The 15,883-nt window shown below is 45.4% G+C and overlaps 1 protein-coding gene across 1 annotated transcript in view; it reads left to right on the top strand.

The window, feature by feature from the left end:
* Dnah14 (dynein axonemal heavy chain 14) overlaps positions 1-15,883 on the top strand; it is a 229,533-nt gene that overhangs the window by 149,667 nt on the left and 63,983 nt on the right. Inside the window, exons 52-57 of the mRNA XM_013346965.1 lie at positions 1,287-1,478; positions 4,596-4,777; positions 7,777-7,885; positions 9,207-9,332; positions 11,700-11,794; positions 15,314-15,473. Of these exons, the coding sequence (XP_013202419.1) occupies positions 1,287-1,478; positions 4,596-4,777; positions 7,777-7,885; positions 9,207-9,332; positions 11,700-11,794; positions 15,314-15,473 (864 nt within the window). The remainder of the gene's footprint in view (positions 1-1,286; positions 1,479-4,595; positions 4,778-7,776; positions 7,886-9,206; positions 9,333-11,699; positions 11,795-15,313; positions 15,474-15,883) is intronic.

Genomic DNA, 15,883 nt, shown 5'->3' with positions numbered 1-15,883 from the left:
GAACATAAAATATATATGTAAAAACAGAAAAGCAATTGACCACAAACGGCAAGGGAGAAAGCAGTAGCAGGGGCCTCACAAGCACAAGTGGATGGCAGCCCCAGGTCTCACAGGGCTGTGGGCTCTGGTCTGTCAGCCTTGATGAACCTGATGACTAAATACATGGTTTGCCTAAGGAATCATCTCGGGAAGATTTGAACTCTCTTACTGATCTGGGAAAAAGAGCTACCATCAGAAACGGAAGAACCACCTTCTTTGTTATAATATATTACAATGGGGATTAGACCATCCTTGTCTTTTAGCCGTGGCTGTCTGACCTTGGGTAGCCAAGAGTGGAGTGAATGATCACTGTAATTATTCAACCCAGACAAAAACGTGTGCTGGGGAAAGGCCCCAAGTTCACTTATTTTGGGTGTGCACGCTTTTGTGTAAGGGAATTTGAAAATTAAACCTGGCTACCCACCTTTCCTTGACAGATGCTATAAGAACATTATTTTTTAAATCCCAGAAATAGAATCACAGCTGATAGAGAACAAACCGGATACCCTTACAGTCTTACTGTTTCTGATTTACTTGCTTATTTGGCAAATAGTTGCTTGTTACCTGGAGATGTCAGTAATTTAGGCCTGAAAGTAAAGAGAAGCGTGTTACCTGCTGGGGCCCCCATGTGGAAACAGAAGGAAAGAGCCTAGGTCCTGTGGCCACTCCAGCAAGAGCTCAGCAGCAGAAGCTGGGTTGGGTCTGAAGAGCAAAGGGGATCCAGGCAAACTCAAGCGGTGACCTTATATTCACATTCTCATACAGGACGTTTGATCACACATGGCACAAAGGACTTGCTCAGCACACAAAGTGGTGTGTCGCTGAATGAAGTTTAGAATGCCTTATGGTAACCCACTAACTATAAGACCCTATCGTGGTCTCTCCTCTCTTGGTTTCAGCTCTAATCAATCTGATGCTGTCTTACTTTGAGTTTCTGTACAGTGCTAAAGGTACACACCCCAGACAAGAGTCGAGCAGTAAACTCTTCACTAAGTGGCCCCGTTCATGAGAGTTGGTCTGGGTCCGCCATCTGAAGATAATGGGGCCATTATATGGGGCAGAAGGGTTCTGGGGGCTCCTGGTTTCCCTGAAAGAGCCCTGCTGATGGCAGACAGCACACCCACAATCAGCTAGTCTATTCGTTTAGGAAACAGCTGAGACAAGTTTTAAATTGGGTTTTCAATATAGTATCATTTCCAAAATAAGGGATTACATTTTAACAATGTGTGTATTTCTATCCATTTCAGAGAGTATCTAAAAACCTGCACATTTTCATCATCATGAGCCCTGTAGGATCTAACTTCCGCCATAAATGCAGGGTTTACCCCTCTATGATTACGGCCTGCACCATCGACTGGTTCCAGAGGTGGCCCGATGAGGCCCTCCTTCTTGTGGCCAACTCCTACCTAGGAGAAAAGTTGAAAGTGGAGAACAAGATGGTAAGTGCCTAAAGCCCATGACAGTCATGGCTCATGATCGGCACATGACCACACTGTATCTGAGCGGCAGTGCGGGTGAGTGGGCATCTCTAAGCTCTGTGTTCACGAGCCCCACTTTTGTGTGTCTTGTACCCACCTACTTCAAGGCTACCTAGGTTCTACACTGCCTTAGATGCCTCTGTTATCATTTCCATGAGGATTCTGCAACCTTCCAAGGATTCTTTTCAAAAACTGTCCTGACACCTGGGGCTGGCGAGATGGCCCAGTGGTTAAAGCGGCTGCTCTTGCAGAGGACCTGAGTTTGATTCTCAACTCCCATGTGGCAGCTCAGTCATCTGTAATCCCAGTTCCAGAGGTCCAGCGCTCTCTTCTGGCCATTGTGAGCCCTAAATCCACATGTTCATGTGATGCACAGACACATATGTAGGCAAAACACCCATACACATAATCAATAACTTTACTGGATGGTTATGATGCATGCCTTTAATCCCAGCACTTGGAAAGTGGAGTCAGGTGGATCTCTGTGAGTTCAAGGCCAGCCTGGTCTGCAGAGTGAGTTCCAGAATAGGCAAGGCTACACAGAGAAACCCTGTATCTCAAAAAACAAAATCTCTTGGCAGTTTCATGCATATATAATGCATCCTGATTATTCTCGCCTACCCTCTTTCTTCCCCTCCACCTCTGTTACTCTCCTCTTCTCTGCAAACCTCTTTCCCAAGTTTGCGGCAAACTCCTCGACCCGCGAGAAAGAACAACCACCACACGAGGATTCTTCTCAGATCACACTTGAATTGGAGTGCCCTTGGTTGAAGGAGCATGAAGCGAGAGGGGGAAGCGAGGGGCAGAAAGCGAGGGAGAGCAGGAAGCGAGAGGGGGGAAGCGAGAGGCCCCGAGAGCACTAAGACAGCTGCTTATATAGGGAATTGGCACACGGGTCGCCCTGTGATTGGCTGCCACCATCAGCTGACACCAGACTGCATCGGGATAGGCCTAAGGACCCTTATCCACCACGCATGTGGGAAGCGGGGGACACACAGCTCTCAAAGGCATAGCCAAATAAGTTGTTTATTTCCAACAAGACAGGATGTCGACGCCATCTTGTAATGGCGATCCTGTCCGGCTCGCTACACAAGTTCCTGTCTGTTTGTATCTTGTAATTACAGTGTGTGCTATCGTCAGCAGGTTTATCCACTAGTTCTGGTTGGCAACTAAAAGGACTGCATTGTTGGGGGCACCTTTAGGAACCTCCCTAACAACTCCTTGTGCAAAACAGTTCTTTCTGTTGGTAAGGATTCTGCAGTCTTCCGTGTATTTCATTTGATAATTTTAGTAATTATGTATGTTCTTTGTCAATTTCAGAGAGAGAGAGAGAGAGAGAGAGAGAGAGAGAGAGAGAGAACCAATTCCTCTCAGCCTAGCTGTCTCACTCTCAACCCTGTCTGTAGATCTTTTCTCGAGGCATTAAGCTGAAGACCCCAAGGGCCCATCTGACAGGCAGGGAGTAAAAATCCTGGCAAAAGGAGCTGAAAATGCCCAGAGGCCTGAGACTCAATGTGGGCCTTTAGAAAGGGCTGTAGCATGAATAATAAAAACCAGAGACAGAAATCAGGATTCAACCCAAAACCAGAAAAGCAAAGCAGCAAAGTCACTAGAGAAGTCTTACTTCTACCAAGGCTGGGCGACCACAAACTAAGCAGACAGCCTGTCTCCCCTCTCACTTTATATTCTTTCTAGTGCTGGGATTAAAGGTGTGTGACTCCCTAGGACTGGGATTAAGGGTGTAAGGCACCACCACCTGGATTTGTTTCTGCATTGATCTTGTATAGCCCAGGATGGCCTTGAACTCAGAGATCCATCTGACTCTGTCTCTCAGTTCTGGGATTAAAGATGTGTGTGTGTCACCATTGTCTAAACTCTAGTGGCTTTAGCTTTGCCTCTGATCTTCAGGAAAGATTTATTTATCAAAATACAAATAATATACTACTACATTTTCCCTTTGGTCTAAAATAAAAAAAAAAAAAAAGGAAGACTGTTATAGGGAGGCCGCTTGTTGGTTCCCGGCTGCTCAGCTCCAAAATAATTACACAGAAAGTATAGTATTTAAACCACTGCTTAGCTCATTAGCTGTTATTGGCTAACTCTTACATCTTAATTTAACCCATCTCCATTAATCTGTGCATCACCACAAGGTCGTGACTTATCAGCAAAGTTTCAGCATGTCTGTCTCTGGCAGTGGCTCCATGGCTTCTCTCTGACTCCACCTCCTTTCTCCCAGCATTCAGTTTAGTTTTCCCTGTCTACCTAAATCCTGCCCTATCAATAGGTCAAGGCAGTTTCTTTATTAACCAATGGTATTCACAGCATACAGAGGGGAATCTCACATCAGAAGACTATAAATAATATAAGGAAAACTATATACAATATATACAGGGAATAAATATATCAACAATGTCTAGTCCAATTGCATTTGACAAATTCAGAGAAAATACTCCATTATCTATTCTATGAGTTCAAAGTTCCTGTTCTGACTTCCTTCAGTGATAGACTCTAATGTGGAAGCATGAGTCAGACCCTTTCCTCCCCAGCTTGCTTTGGTCATGGTGGTTCATCACAGCAATAGTAACCCTAAGACAAGCCCTGACTGCTGATGGGGAGATCAGAGCCCAGGCTGAGAGAGCACACCTGGCATGTCATTAGTCACTCAGCGTTGTCCCCATCTGCCTCATCCATCAGAGCTCGTGTGGTCCTACTGCATCTTTCTGCATCTCAGAAATACTGCTGTGTTCAAGTTACTGCCCATTCTTCTCTATTCATGTTCTCTTGTGAAGGCATAAGTCACAAACAATCCCACACCAGTTTTGAATTATGATTATTAGAGAGGTTATTTATTTTAAGGAGGAAAAACTTACAGATCACCGTCCCAGACAACAGCCCTCTGCACAGTCAGGAATGGAGCCTACTTGCCGGAGGCGGAGCTGGAAGCGTAAGCAGAGGGAAGTGGCCGCTTTTTTAAAGGGAGAGAGACCACGCCCCAGTGGGCTGGTATCTCAGCAGCTATTGGCTGAAGGAGTGGAAGGAGCTCTTGTATTCCTCAAAAGCTGTTTTTTTTTTTTTCAGAATATAGTAACACAGTTTGCCCCAGCGTGTGTTGAAATCCACAAAAGCATGAAAGATTTGAGCACAAAATTCTTTGAAGATACTGGAAGACACTATTATGTCACTCCCAGTAGCTACTTGAAGTTTCTGGAGACGTTCAGCCACTTTCTGAGCATCAGACAGGAGGCGATGCAGACGAAAAGGTAGGGCTTCGAGTGAAACAGAAATGTGGGTTTTTACAGAAGTGCTCTATTTATTAAACAACAAAAAAAGATAGATACAAATACAAAATAAGGAATTCAAATATCCCTGGGGATGGAGGTGGGTAGTCCTTGGACTTCCCACAGGGCAGGGAACCCTAATCGCTCTTTGGGCTGACTAGGGAGGGGGACTGGATTGGGGGAGGGGGAGGGAAATGGGAAGCGGTGGCGGGGAAGAGACAGAAATCTTAAATAAATAAATAAATAAATAAACAAACAAACAAACAAACCAAATATCCCTGGGGGCCAACACTGTGGTAGGGAGGACTGTGCACCTCCCCTGCATGTGTCCGGAGGCTGCCCCTTCACAGTGAAGCTGACAGATCTGCCAGTGAGAAATGAGTTTATGTTAGTCAGTTTGTCACCTACGTAGACAGAGGAAGGAAGTGCAGAGTGTCTACTGACACAGCTAATGGCTAGAACCATCCCTCGTGACTTCTAAGATAATACCAATAGAACTGACCCAGCAACTGCAGCACAGATGGCCGAGAACACGTGTCACACTGTGTCACGCTGTGTAGGTAGCTGTTGTGGCTGAGACTGTCAGGAGAAAACCCATGGCAGGAAGCCTCAGACTTCGTTAGATCTCTGTTGTTGTCGCCGTCATTGTCGTTGAAATATCTTTTACATGTTCTCTGACAATTTCATACGTACATACAGTGTACGTCGATCATGCCCACCCACCCTGCTTCTCCCTCACCCACCCGCCAGCCTCCCTCAGCATGTCTTCCCACTGTACCCCATTCCCTCTTCCTTCTCTATTGTTTTTAAAGAACCCTCTGAGTCCACTTAGTGCTGCTTCCTGCACACTGACTGATCTTGTCGACGTGAACTTGTGCAGGTGACCGTATGTGCAGTGGGTCCTAAGTGCCGTAGCCATGTCCTGCCCAGAGATAGCCTTTCTCAACCCATCTCACAGACCTCTCACCCTCTCTGTTTTTATGCTGTTAGGGGTGGAACCCAGGGGACACTGAGAATCTGTCCTATGGCAACCTCCTAGGAAGACAGTAAGTGGCTAGGACTTGGCCTTGTAACATCTACTATAAAAATTCTCACGTGCTGGGGAATCCCCGGGGCTTTCTCAGAGTCAGAACTGTCTCAGTCCAGCCTTACCTAGATGGCCTGGGGCACCCAAGACAAACACTCCAAAACGAGTCTGTCGCAAGCCTATGGTGTGTCCAACTAACAAGTCTTTTAAAGGAAAAGCCACCTCATCAGGTCAGATCCCATTCGGGTTGTCTTACGGAACACTGAATGGGAGCAGCTCAAATGATGAGTCCCACTTAGAAACTAACCCATAGTCAGAATCCTTGTCTGGAGTCAAGCCCCGTCACTCATCCGGGTGACTACAGACACTGTGCCCAAGCTGGCCAGCAGGAGTACAGAAACGTGATCCTCCGTCACAGCTCACACCGGAAGAGTTAAGTCTGTGTGTGAGGAGCGCATCCAAGCCTGGTGTTTGCATAAGAAGTAAGGGTAGTCTCGACCGTATTTTGCTAATTTTATGGATTCGGGGTCAAATTCTTCTTGAGTTGTTGCTAACGACATCCAGTGGGTATAAAAGATTCTGTATCGAATGTAAAACAGCTGAGACAGTCAAAGCGCACCCTAAATAAGCCACACTGTTTTCAAAAGTGGCTCTTGTTCTCCTGCAAGGGGAAGCACCCACCTTCCAGACTGAGATTTCTGTGGTGTGGCAGTTAAATCGAGGTGAGAACAGCCTAGGGAAAGGGCCCAGCTTCTCTCCAGATGGGAGTCAAGAGAGATTAATGGGCCTTCCACTCCTACATCCAGGATCTGTGGTGTCACCTGTCCCTCTGAAAGACTGTTGCCATCCACTCATGGCCGTGTAACTTGTGTGACTAAGCCCTGTCACAGGCACCTCATGCCCACAGTAAGTTCATTCTCTTCTTACAGCAGCGTGCTGTTTACCAAGCTGAGAAAATCCCTCTTGACTCTTGGTTTTATTTTTGTCATGAATTTTATCAAGTGTGTTGATATATTTTCAGGTGACCAGGTCTGACTTCCCTACTTCACACTATTTATATAGGGTGGCTTATATGTCAACTGACTTTCAAATCCTGAATCGGTCTTGAATCCCTAAAGTATAAACCCTGCTTGGTCATGCTGTGTAGTTCTTTTTTTTTTGGTTTTTCGAGACAGGGTTTCTCTATGGCTTTGGAGCCTGTCCTGGAACTAGCTCTGTAGACCAGGCTGGTCTCGAACTCACAGAAATCCACCTGCCTCTGCCTCCCAAGTGCTGGGATTAAAGGCGTGCTCCACCATCGCCCGGCTGCTGTGTAGTTCTTTATAAGCTTTTGGTTTATTTGCTACTGTCCAATTGTGCGTTTTTCCTTCTTCCTAGAGGTTGAGCACCCTTAACCTGGCATCTCACACTTGGAATGATGACAACTGGGCCTCAAAAAACTTGAGATTTTGGAGATTTCAGATTAAGGCTGCTCAGCCAGAACATTCTAAGGTTCCAAACGTGCTCTGTTCAGATGTGGGAAGGTCAGCCTGTGGTGCAGGAGAATTGTCTGTATTCTGTCAATCATGTTTTAAATAAACGGTGATTGGCTAGGCAGGAAGTATAGGTGGGACAACCAGGCAGGAAGTAAAGGTGGGGCAACAAGAACAGGAGAATGGTGGGAAGGAGGAAGCCCAGTCTTCCCCAGTCCTGCCCAGATCACCGAAGAAACAGGATGTAACCTACCCTGCTGAAAAAGGTACAGAGCCATGTGGCTAACATAGATAAGAATGATGGGTTAAATATAAGCTACAAGAGCTAAGAAAAAGCCTGAGCTAATAGGCCAATCAGTTTATAATCTTATGGAGACCTCTGTGTGATTTTCTTTGGGATTTACTGACTGTGGGGACTGGGCAGGACAGAAACCCCAAGAGCAGGCCCTCATGTACAAGCCTGTGCTTTGCTTTCCTCTCAGAAACCGTTTCTACATGGGACTCTCCAAGATCCTGGAAGCCACTGTGTTAGTCACGGACATGCAGGAAGAGCTTTTGATCATTGGCCCTCAAATAGAACAAAAAGCAAAGGTATCGTCAATCTTAAATCTGTCCTAAAGATTGTATAGCCAGATCCAGAACAGGGTCTGTGACCAGACAAAGGTGAATTGAAACTTCGGCTTTGCCCCAATATAGCTGTGCACTTTGAAGAAATCACATTCTAACAATTAAATATGATCATATATCTTAATTGAAATTACTATGGCTGTGATAAAATGCCATGACTAAAAGCAACTTGGTGAGGAAAGGGTTTATTCAGCTTATTCTTCCACATCACAGTTCATCGTGGAAGGAAGTCAGGACAGGAGCTCGAGACAAGAACTGAAGCAGAGCCTGGAGGAGTGCTGCTTACTGGCTGGCTCAGCCCTTATACGGCCGAGGACCACATGCCCATGGGTGGCACTGCCCACAGTGTGCTGGGCCCTCCCACATCAATCATCAATAAAATGCCCTACAGACTTGCCTCCAGACTAGTCCTATGGAAGCATTTTCTTGATTAAAATTTGTTCTTCCCAGATGATCCTAACTCCTATCAAATTGACATATAAACTAACTAGCACCATAACTAATTATAGAAAATTACTAGGTAATTAGTTAAATCCATCAGAAATCTGCTATGGTAATTTGCTGCCTGTCACTTATTTTAAAGGCTTATGGGTTTTTTAGTTTGGGGTGTGTGTGTGTGTGTGTGTGTGTGTGTTGCTAGAGATTAAAATTAAGATCTGACACTAACTGGGCAAGTTCTCTACCACTGTGATATACCCCCAACTCTTGTCATCTCTCTCTATATATATACCACTGCGATATATCCCCCCAACTCTTTCTCTCTCTCTCTCTCTCTCTCTCTCTCTCTCTCTCTCTCTCTATATATATATATATATATATATATATATATATAGATAGATAGATAGATAGATATAGATATATATAATATGTATAATTATTTCCTTTCTGAGACTCCAGTGACACCTATGTGAGACTTTTTTTATAAAGTTGTTTTTATCTGTATGGGTGAATTGCCTGCATGTATGAATGTGTGCCTAGTGCCTGTGGAAGTCAGAAGAAGGCATCAGATCCCCTGGAATTGGAGTACAGATGGTTGTGAGCTGTCATGTAGGTACTGGGTCCTCTGGAAGTACAGCCAGTGCTCTTAACCACTGAGCCACCTCTCTAGCTCCTTGTCATCTGTCTTGATGTGTATGAAATCATCTTTATGGTAGTCATTCTAATTATTCTGCTACATAGATTTCAGGCTAATTTCTATAAATTATATAGTTATTAAATAAACTAGTTTCTGCTCTAAAGAAGTCATGCCAAAGCTCATTCCAAGAAAAACTGTTTGGTTCATTAGGAAAAAGAAATCCTGATGGAAAAGCTACGGAAAGATTCACAAATAGTTGAAAAAGTTCAGGTACTTGTGAAACAGGATGAGGAGATCGTGGCTGAAGAAGTAAGGATTGTGGAAGACTATGCTCAGGTGAGCTGAATTTCAGTGAATCCAGGCTGCCTGGGTCTCTGAACCTCCACATGTCACCGGTGGCGGCCCAATGATGGATACCTTTGGTCCTACCCCAGCAAACATGTCCTGGGCCCCTACTGCAAGCAGGAAGCCATTAAGAGGAAGTAGGGAACCCGGCAGCAGGTAGTCCCTTTCCCAGGAAGCCCTGCAGGCTGCACTGGAACTCACGTGAGCCGTGACTCCAGGAGTAGCATCTGCAGAGAGCCGAGAGGCTCTGGGGATGACTGTTTGACCTTGCCAATTCTGTTGTTTACTATGGAAACCCTCTGTCCCTTCTGTCTCTCCCAGTCACAATTCCATGGAGCCAGAGTAGTGAAGTAGCTTAAGTTTGCTCAACTCTAGTCTGATTACTAGCCAATCCTTCTCAAAGAAGCAACCACACATGTTGAAATAAACTGATTGATTTACCAGTTACACCCATGAGCTTCAATCACTGGCTAATCTCCTGAAGCCTAAATCTGTTGTAGAATATTATTTTAAGGTGTGTTACTCTTGTTTATTGCTCTGAAGCATCAACATTTAATGATGTAAAGATGTGTTTGATTAAATAAAATTCACCTGCTGTCTGAAGGCTGCGTCAGCAGCTGGCTGATAGCCGTTGTAGGGAGGAGCCAGGAGGAGAAGGGGGTTATAAGGCGGGGCAAGAAAAAGCCAGAGGACGTCTTTTGGGAGACGCAGGAGGTGAGTTGCTTGCTATTCAGCCTCTCTGGGAAGCAGGATTCTATCTCAGTCTTTGAATCTTGAGTTCTTTGGGGGGACAGAGATTTAAGTAAATTCTCTTTTTTTTTTTTTTTTTTTGTTTTGTTTTTTTGAGACAGGGTTTCTCTGTGGCTTTGGAGCCTGTCCTGGAACTAGCTCTGTAGACCAGGCTGGTCTCGAACTCACAGAGATCTGCCTACCTCTGCCTCCCGAGTGCTGGGATTAAAGGTGTGCGCCACCATCGCCCGGCGTAAATTCTCTTAATAGCTTTGAAAGAGTCGGTGCCTGAGAGAGCAAAATTTCTTCAGGCTGCAGCTCTTGCAGCCTAGCTGCTACTGGTAGCCGCAGAGTTGCAGTTGCTGTCTAGATAGCTGTAGCTTAAAAGGAAGAGGCCAACATAAGTCAGTCCTAGGAAAGGCTTACTACAGACCACAGTGAACGTCAACATAGATTTCAAGTTGTTCTCCGGGTAACTTCAAAAGTATACAGGCTCACTATGTAAGCCCAACAGAACTTGGTGCGTGACACACGCTGACCTTAAACTCACAGAGCTCTGCCCGCCTCTGTCTCTTCAGCACGCACACCCACACCTGGCTTGGCTGGCTTCTTATCAGAACTGATTAGCTCTTCATTGGTTTTCTTGCTGTTTTATGACATGGTCTCATTGTGTAGCCCTAGCCTGGGACTTGCTCTATAGACCAGGCTGGCCTCAAACTCTGTGATCCAGTGTTGGGAGCAGTGATACCCCAGATCCTGAATTTCTTGTAATCCCCTGATCTGAGTGCCTACAGCTGCTATGAGCACGAGACCTCCAGGAGTTCCTGATGGCAGGAGTGTGGTTTCTGGTGGGTTTGGCTGGGGCGTGGCTATCTCTATATAATCTGCCCCTGAACACACTAAAGGGGGCATTCTTGGGGAATTCAAGGATGACCCGTGTCTCTGTCTGTGTGTGTCTATGTATTTTAACCTCCAGCCCCCTTGCCCAAAGCTCGTGAACTGGGTGCCAGCGCACAGAGCGCAGACACGGGGACGCGGTGCGCCACAATCCACCAGACTCTGCCTTCTCAGTGCTAGGACTGTAGGTGCGGGTCACGGTGCCCAGTTCTTAGTCACTGTCACCAGTCCCTCTTGTAACAGAATGTCGTCTGGAAGGGCCTCTGTTCTTAGTCACTGTCTGCAGTCCCTCTTGTAACAGAACGTCATCTCGAAGGGTGTCTGTCATACTATGTTGTAACAGAATGTCGTCTCGAAGGGTGTCTGTCATACTATGTTGAAACTGAAAGAAAGGCCAAAGCCACTCAGTGTTTCTTTTTGGGGGGTTTTGTTTTTTGTTTTTTGGTTTTTTTTTGAGACAGAGTTTCTCTGTAGCTTTGGAGCCTGTTCTGGAACTAACTCTTATAGACCAAGTTGGCCTCAAGATCCTCCTGCCTCTGCCTCTCGAGTGCTGGGATTAAAGGCGGCTCACTCAGTGTTTCTACTTCCCATGTTGCCCATGACAGAAGCATGTGTGCACATGTCTAATCCATGCTATAAAAACACCAAACCACATTTCCATCAACATTCCAATGATTTGAAGTATGGAACTATATTTGTTCATATATAATGAGGATTATGTCTTCATTACAGAAAACCACCAATGAGCTAAAAAGTGTGCTGCCCGCTTTAGAAAAGGCAATTGTAGCTCTGAATGCCCTGGATAAAAGTGATATTTCTGAATTAAGGTGAGTCATTGTCTCTTTTGAGTTAAAATGCCTCTGAATAGGATAAAAATGTGTGGTAAAAGTCTGCATTCCAATTTTTATTGACTGTTGACTAATTTGTATCCACTTATTACTATAAATTTCTCTTTATGTGTGGTATTTATCATGTTATTGGTTTAAGGCATGCCAGTATTTATGGGTCCTTAAGAGAAAATCACCACCATGCTAAAAGCGTGAGCTATTTGTTATCAACTGAATTGCCATCTCTGCTGTGTAACACTTCACATCCTAGAACAGTAAAGTCCAGCATTATCTGAACTGCAGTTAGAACAGAGCGTTGATGCCCCAGCCCTCATTTCAGGGTGACTCAGAACCCACCAAGGAACACAGGAGACTGCAGTGCTGACACACACCTCAAGGAGGCGCTGCAGGAGTGTTTCTCCCTGATGTCTTTTCCAAACAGTATCCTGGTGTGTGAAGAAAGGGACTGAAGAAAAATAGCCAAGAAAGCCCTGGAAGAAATGAACTATGGCAGGGTACAAAGGCTTGAACCTTTAGATCCTGATCTTAAGTTTTAGGTCATATTTAATTTTTTTTTTTTTTTTGAGAGAGAGAGAGAGAAAGATAGGGTTTTCCTGTGCTGTGTAGCTCTGGCTGTCCTGGAACTCAATCTGTAGACCAGACTGGCCTCGAACTCAAGAGATCTGCCTGCATCTGCCTCCCAAGTGCTGGCTTTAAAGGTATGTGCCTCCACTCCCAGCCTGCGTGGGGATGTTTTTAATTTGAGGCTTCCAAGTCAAGAGTGGAAATCTCTAAATATCCTATCTCCAAGCATGGCAAGTATTGCATTGTTCTTAGGAAGTAGTGTCTTAAGGGGCTGGAGAGATGGTTCAGTGGACCCAGGTTTGGTTCCCACTATCCACATAACTCTTAACTATCCATAACTCCAGTTCCAGGGGATCTGACACCATCTTTTGGCTTCCATGAGCACCAGGTGCTCATGTGATGAACAAAAACATACATGCAGGCAAAACACCCATACATGTAAAATAATATTTGAAAAAAATTTAAGACAAAGGACATGAGAGCACAGGGCAAGCCTACCATCACATTCCTCTGTATGTGCATGTGCTGAAATCACAGGCATGCACTGCAGGGCTCAACTTGTCACATGGGTGTCAGGAATCTTTAGGCCCAGCAGCAAGCACTTTACCGACTGAGTCATCTCTCTGGCCCCAACCTCATCACATTTGTGACACATTAACAGCAGATAAGAGCCTATCACAGCCAAGTTCATCTACCTAACGCTGATGGCCAAAGGCACAGAGAACAGAAGGCAGCTGAGTTCTCAAGACCCTCACCTGCAAGCTTTCCCTCTTAGTCATTTACTCTTGCGTTGACAAACCTGTTGCGTGCACACCATGTGACAGACCTGTCCTAGGTGCTGCGGTCACTGCAACCACCAGTTGGAAGGAACCCTCTGCTCTGAGCCAACGTTGCTGCAGAGAAGAGAGTGCTGTTTGGCAGAAGGACGGGCAGCTGTGTGGCGAAAGAATGGCAGAGGAGTAGGAAACACACGCATCTTGGAAGTGTGTTCTCTGGTTTTCAGGAGCTGTGAGATAACGGAGGTGGCAGGAGAAGGGGATGCAGACAGAGGGGCTTTTCACAGTGTCACTAGAGGCCACGCCGTCCCCAGCATCGCCCCCAAACAACCTGTACTGTGTGACTCCCTTCCAGAACATCCTTTTCATTTAACTTTTGTTCTGGTAGGTATTACTGACAGAAGAGCTCAAACACCCAGTAACTTTTTTGTATTATTAATTTTAAATATGTATCCGATGAGGGGGCAGGATGTGTACACCTGAGTGCAGGTTCCCATGGATACCAGAGCATCAGCTCCTGTGAAGTGACAGGCAGTTGTGAGCCACCCAGTGTGGGTTCTGGGAACCAAACCTAGATCCTCTGCAAATACAGCACGTGCTCTTAACCACCAAGCCTTCTCTCTCCGGTGACCGTGTTTCAAGAACAGTGAAGCACTGCCTGGAGTCCTGCCACTTCCTCCTGAGTTTCCATCGATGCAGCAGGGATGGTAGGTGAGGGTCTGAGTGGGCAAACACAGAACAGTCACACTGAAGGTCCCAGCCCAGTGACAATCATTCTCGCCCTGGGAAATCCCTTTCCTCTGCCTTGGGATGGCAAGTGCTGTGTGGACCAGCATTCCCTTCGTTCTTTCCTATACTTGATTGCTCATAAAGAGACCCCCTTCTAATGTTACTAATGTAGCTAGAAACTGGTTGGGACACAACCAGAAGTGATTTGCAATGTTCCAGTCATGATCCTTTTATTCTAACTGTAGAGAGAGATCCCAATATATCTCTCTGCCCCAAAGTTTTTTGTAGTAGGGAGAGCGGTGGGGCTACATTCCTGGGGACCGGCCGCCCTCACAGCTAGCTTTACCCAAAATAATTACACGGAAACTGTATTCTTTTAAACACTGCCTGGCCCATTAGTTCCAACCTCTTATTGGCTAGCTCTTACATATTGATCTATCCCATCTAACCCATTTCTAAGATTCTGTGTAGCACCACGAGCTGGCTTACCAGGAAAGATCTTAACCTGCGTCTCTCTGGAGTGGGAGAATCATGGCGACTCTTGAGTCGGCTTTCTTTCTCCCAGCATTCTGTTCTGTTTACTCCGCCTACCTAATTTTCTGTCCTGTTAAAGGGCCAAGGCAGTTTCTTTATTTAACCAATGAAATCAACACAAAAGACTCCCACATCATTTTTTCTACCAGTAACCTTAGCGCTGCAGTGAGGATAAAGAGAAGTCACAAGATATGCATAGGGATAGTCAGGGACAGTCCTTAAATCTCAAGGACAGGGCTGATTTGCGTGTGCACACACGTGCACAACGTCTCTGTGGCATGGTCATCAGAAGGTCAACTAGAAAGACACAGGAAGGTTCCTGGATTAAAATGAGTCTGCAGTGGGTACTTTTGTAACCAAAAGAATTAGTCTCTAACTCAAATGATTTTCAGATTTTGAATTTTATGCATTTAGTCTTCCTAAAGCAAAGATATCCGTGTACTAAAGACATTCATTTTTTAAAAAGTAATCAAATAGTAAAATACCTCTATGTTGACTGGAGCTCCTTATCAGAATGCTCGCTAAAAACGTGTGTATGCATGGTGTCTCTTGTATGGAAAAACTGGACTTAGCTGTGTGCATGAGTGCATGCCTCTGTGTGTGTGTGTGTGTGTGTGTGTGTGTGTGTGTGAGAGAGAGAGAGAGAGAGAGAGAGAGAGAGAGAGAGAGAGAATGAAAGCAGAAGGGTGATATTTGTAAAAAGGAGGGGGGCCAGTGGGAGAGGAGACAGGACACAAAAGGGCATTGGGAGAGAGTAAGAGCAAACTGCAAACAACACATAGGAAAATTTCATAATGAAGCCCATTGTTTTGTAGGCTCTCTGAACCATGTGGTGTAGATAAAGTCTAAAAGACTGTGTATGTAATGATTTTCATCATGCTCCCCTGTCTTTCAGAGTGTATGCACGCCCCCCCTTCCTTGTCCTGACGGTCATGAATGCTGTGTGTATCCTTCTACAGAAGAAACCTAACTGGGCAACAGCTAAACTTCTGCTTTCCGAAACCAGCTTCCTAAAGAAACTGATTAACCTGGACAAGGACAGCATCCCTGATAAGGTGAAACACTGAGAGCTAGCGAGCACATGGTGGGTGTGTCCCATCTCTACAGTCTACAGACTCCAGCAGAAGTGCTAACAGTGGTTATGAATTACAAGTGAAAATAAAAAGGGATTTAAGAATGAAATGTATTGCAGGTGGAAGACAGAGCTAAGAGAGGGGAGCTGGCAAGATGATAAAGGGGTGAAGGCATTCATCACCAAGCCTGACAACATGAGTCTGATCCCCAGAATCCACATAATAGGCGAGAACTGACTCCCACAAGTTGTCCAAAGACAACCTCATGTGTGCCCTGGTACATCTGTTTGCACGCGCACACACATGCACACACTTAATAAATACTAAAACAAGAACAGGAGAGCACAATTTTATGAAAGTGTTCTTCTACAATCCTCATTTTAAACATTAGC

Source organism: Microtus ochrogaster, chromosome 6 (assembly GCF_000317375.1).
Source record: "Microtus ochrogaster isolate Prairie Vole_2 chromosome 6, MicOch1.0, whole genome shotgun sequence".
In the NCBI taxonomy this organism is placed as follows: Eukaryota; Metazoa; Chordata; class Mammalia; order Rodentia; family Cricetidae; genus Microtus; species Microtus ochrogaster.
This window is presented reverse-complemented; position numbering and strand designations above follow the sequence as displayed.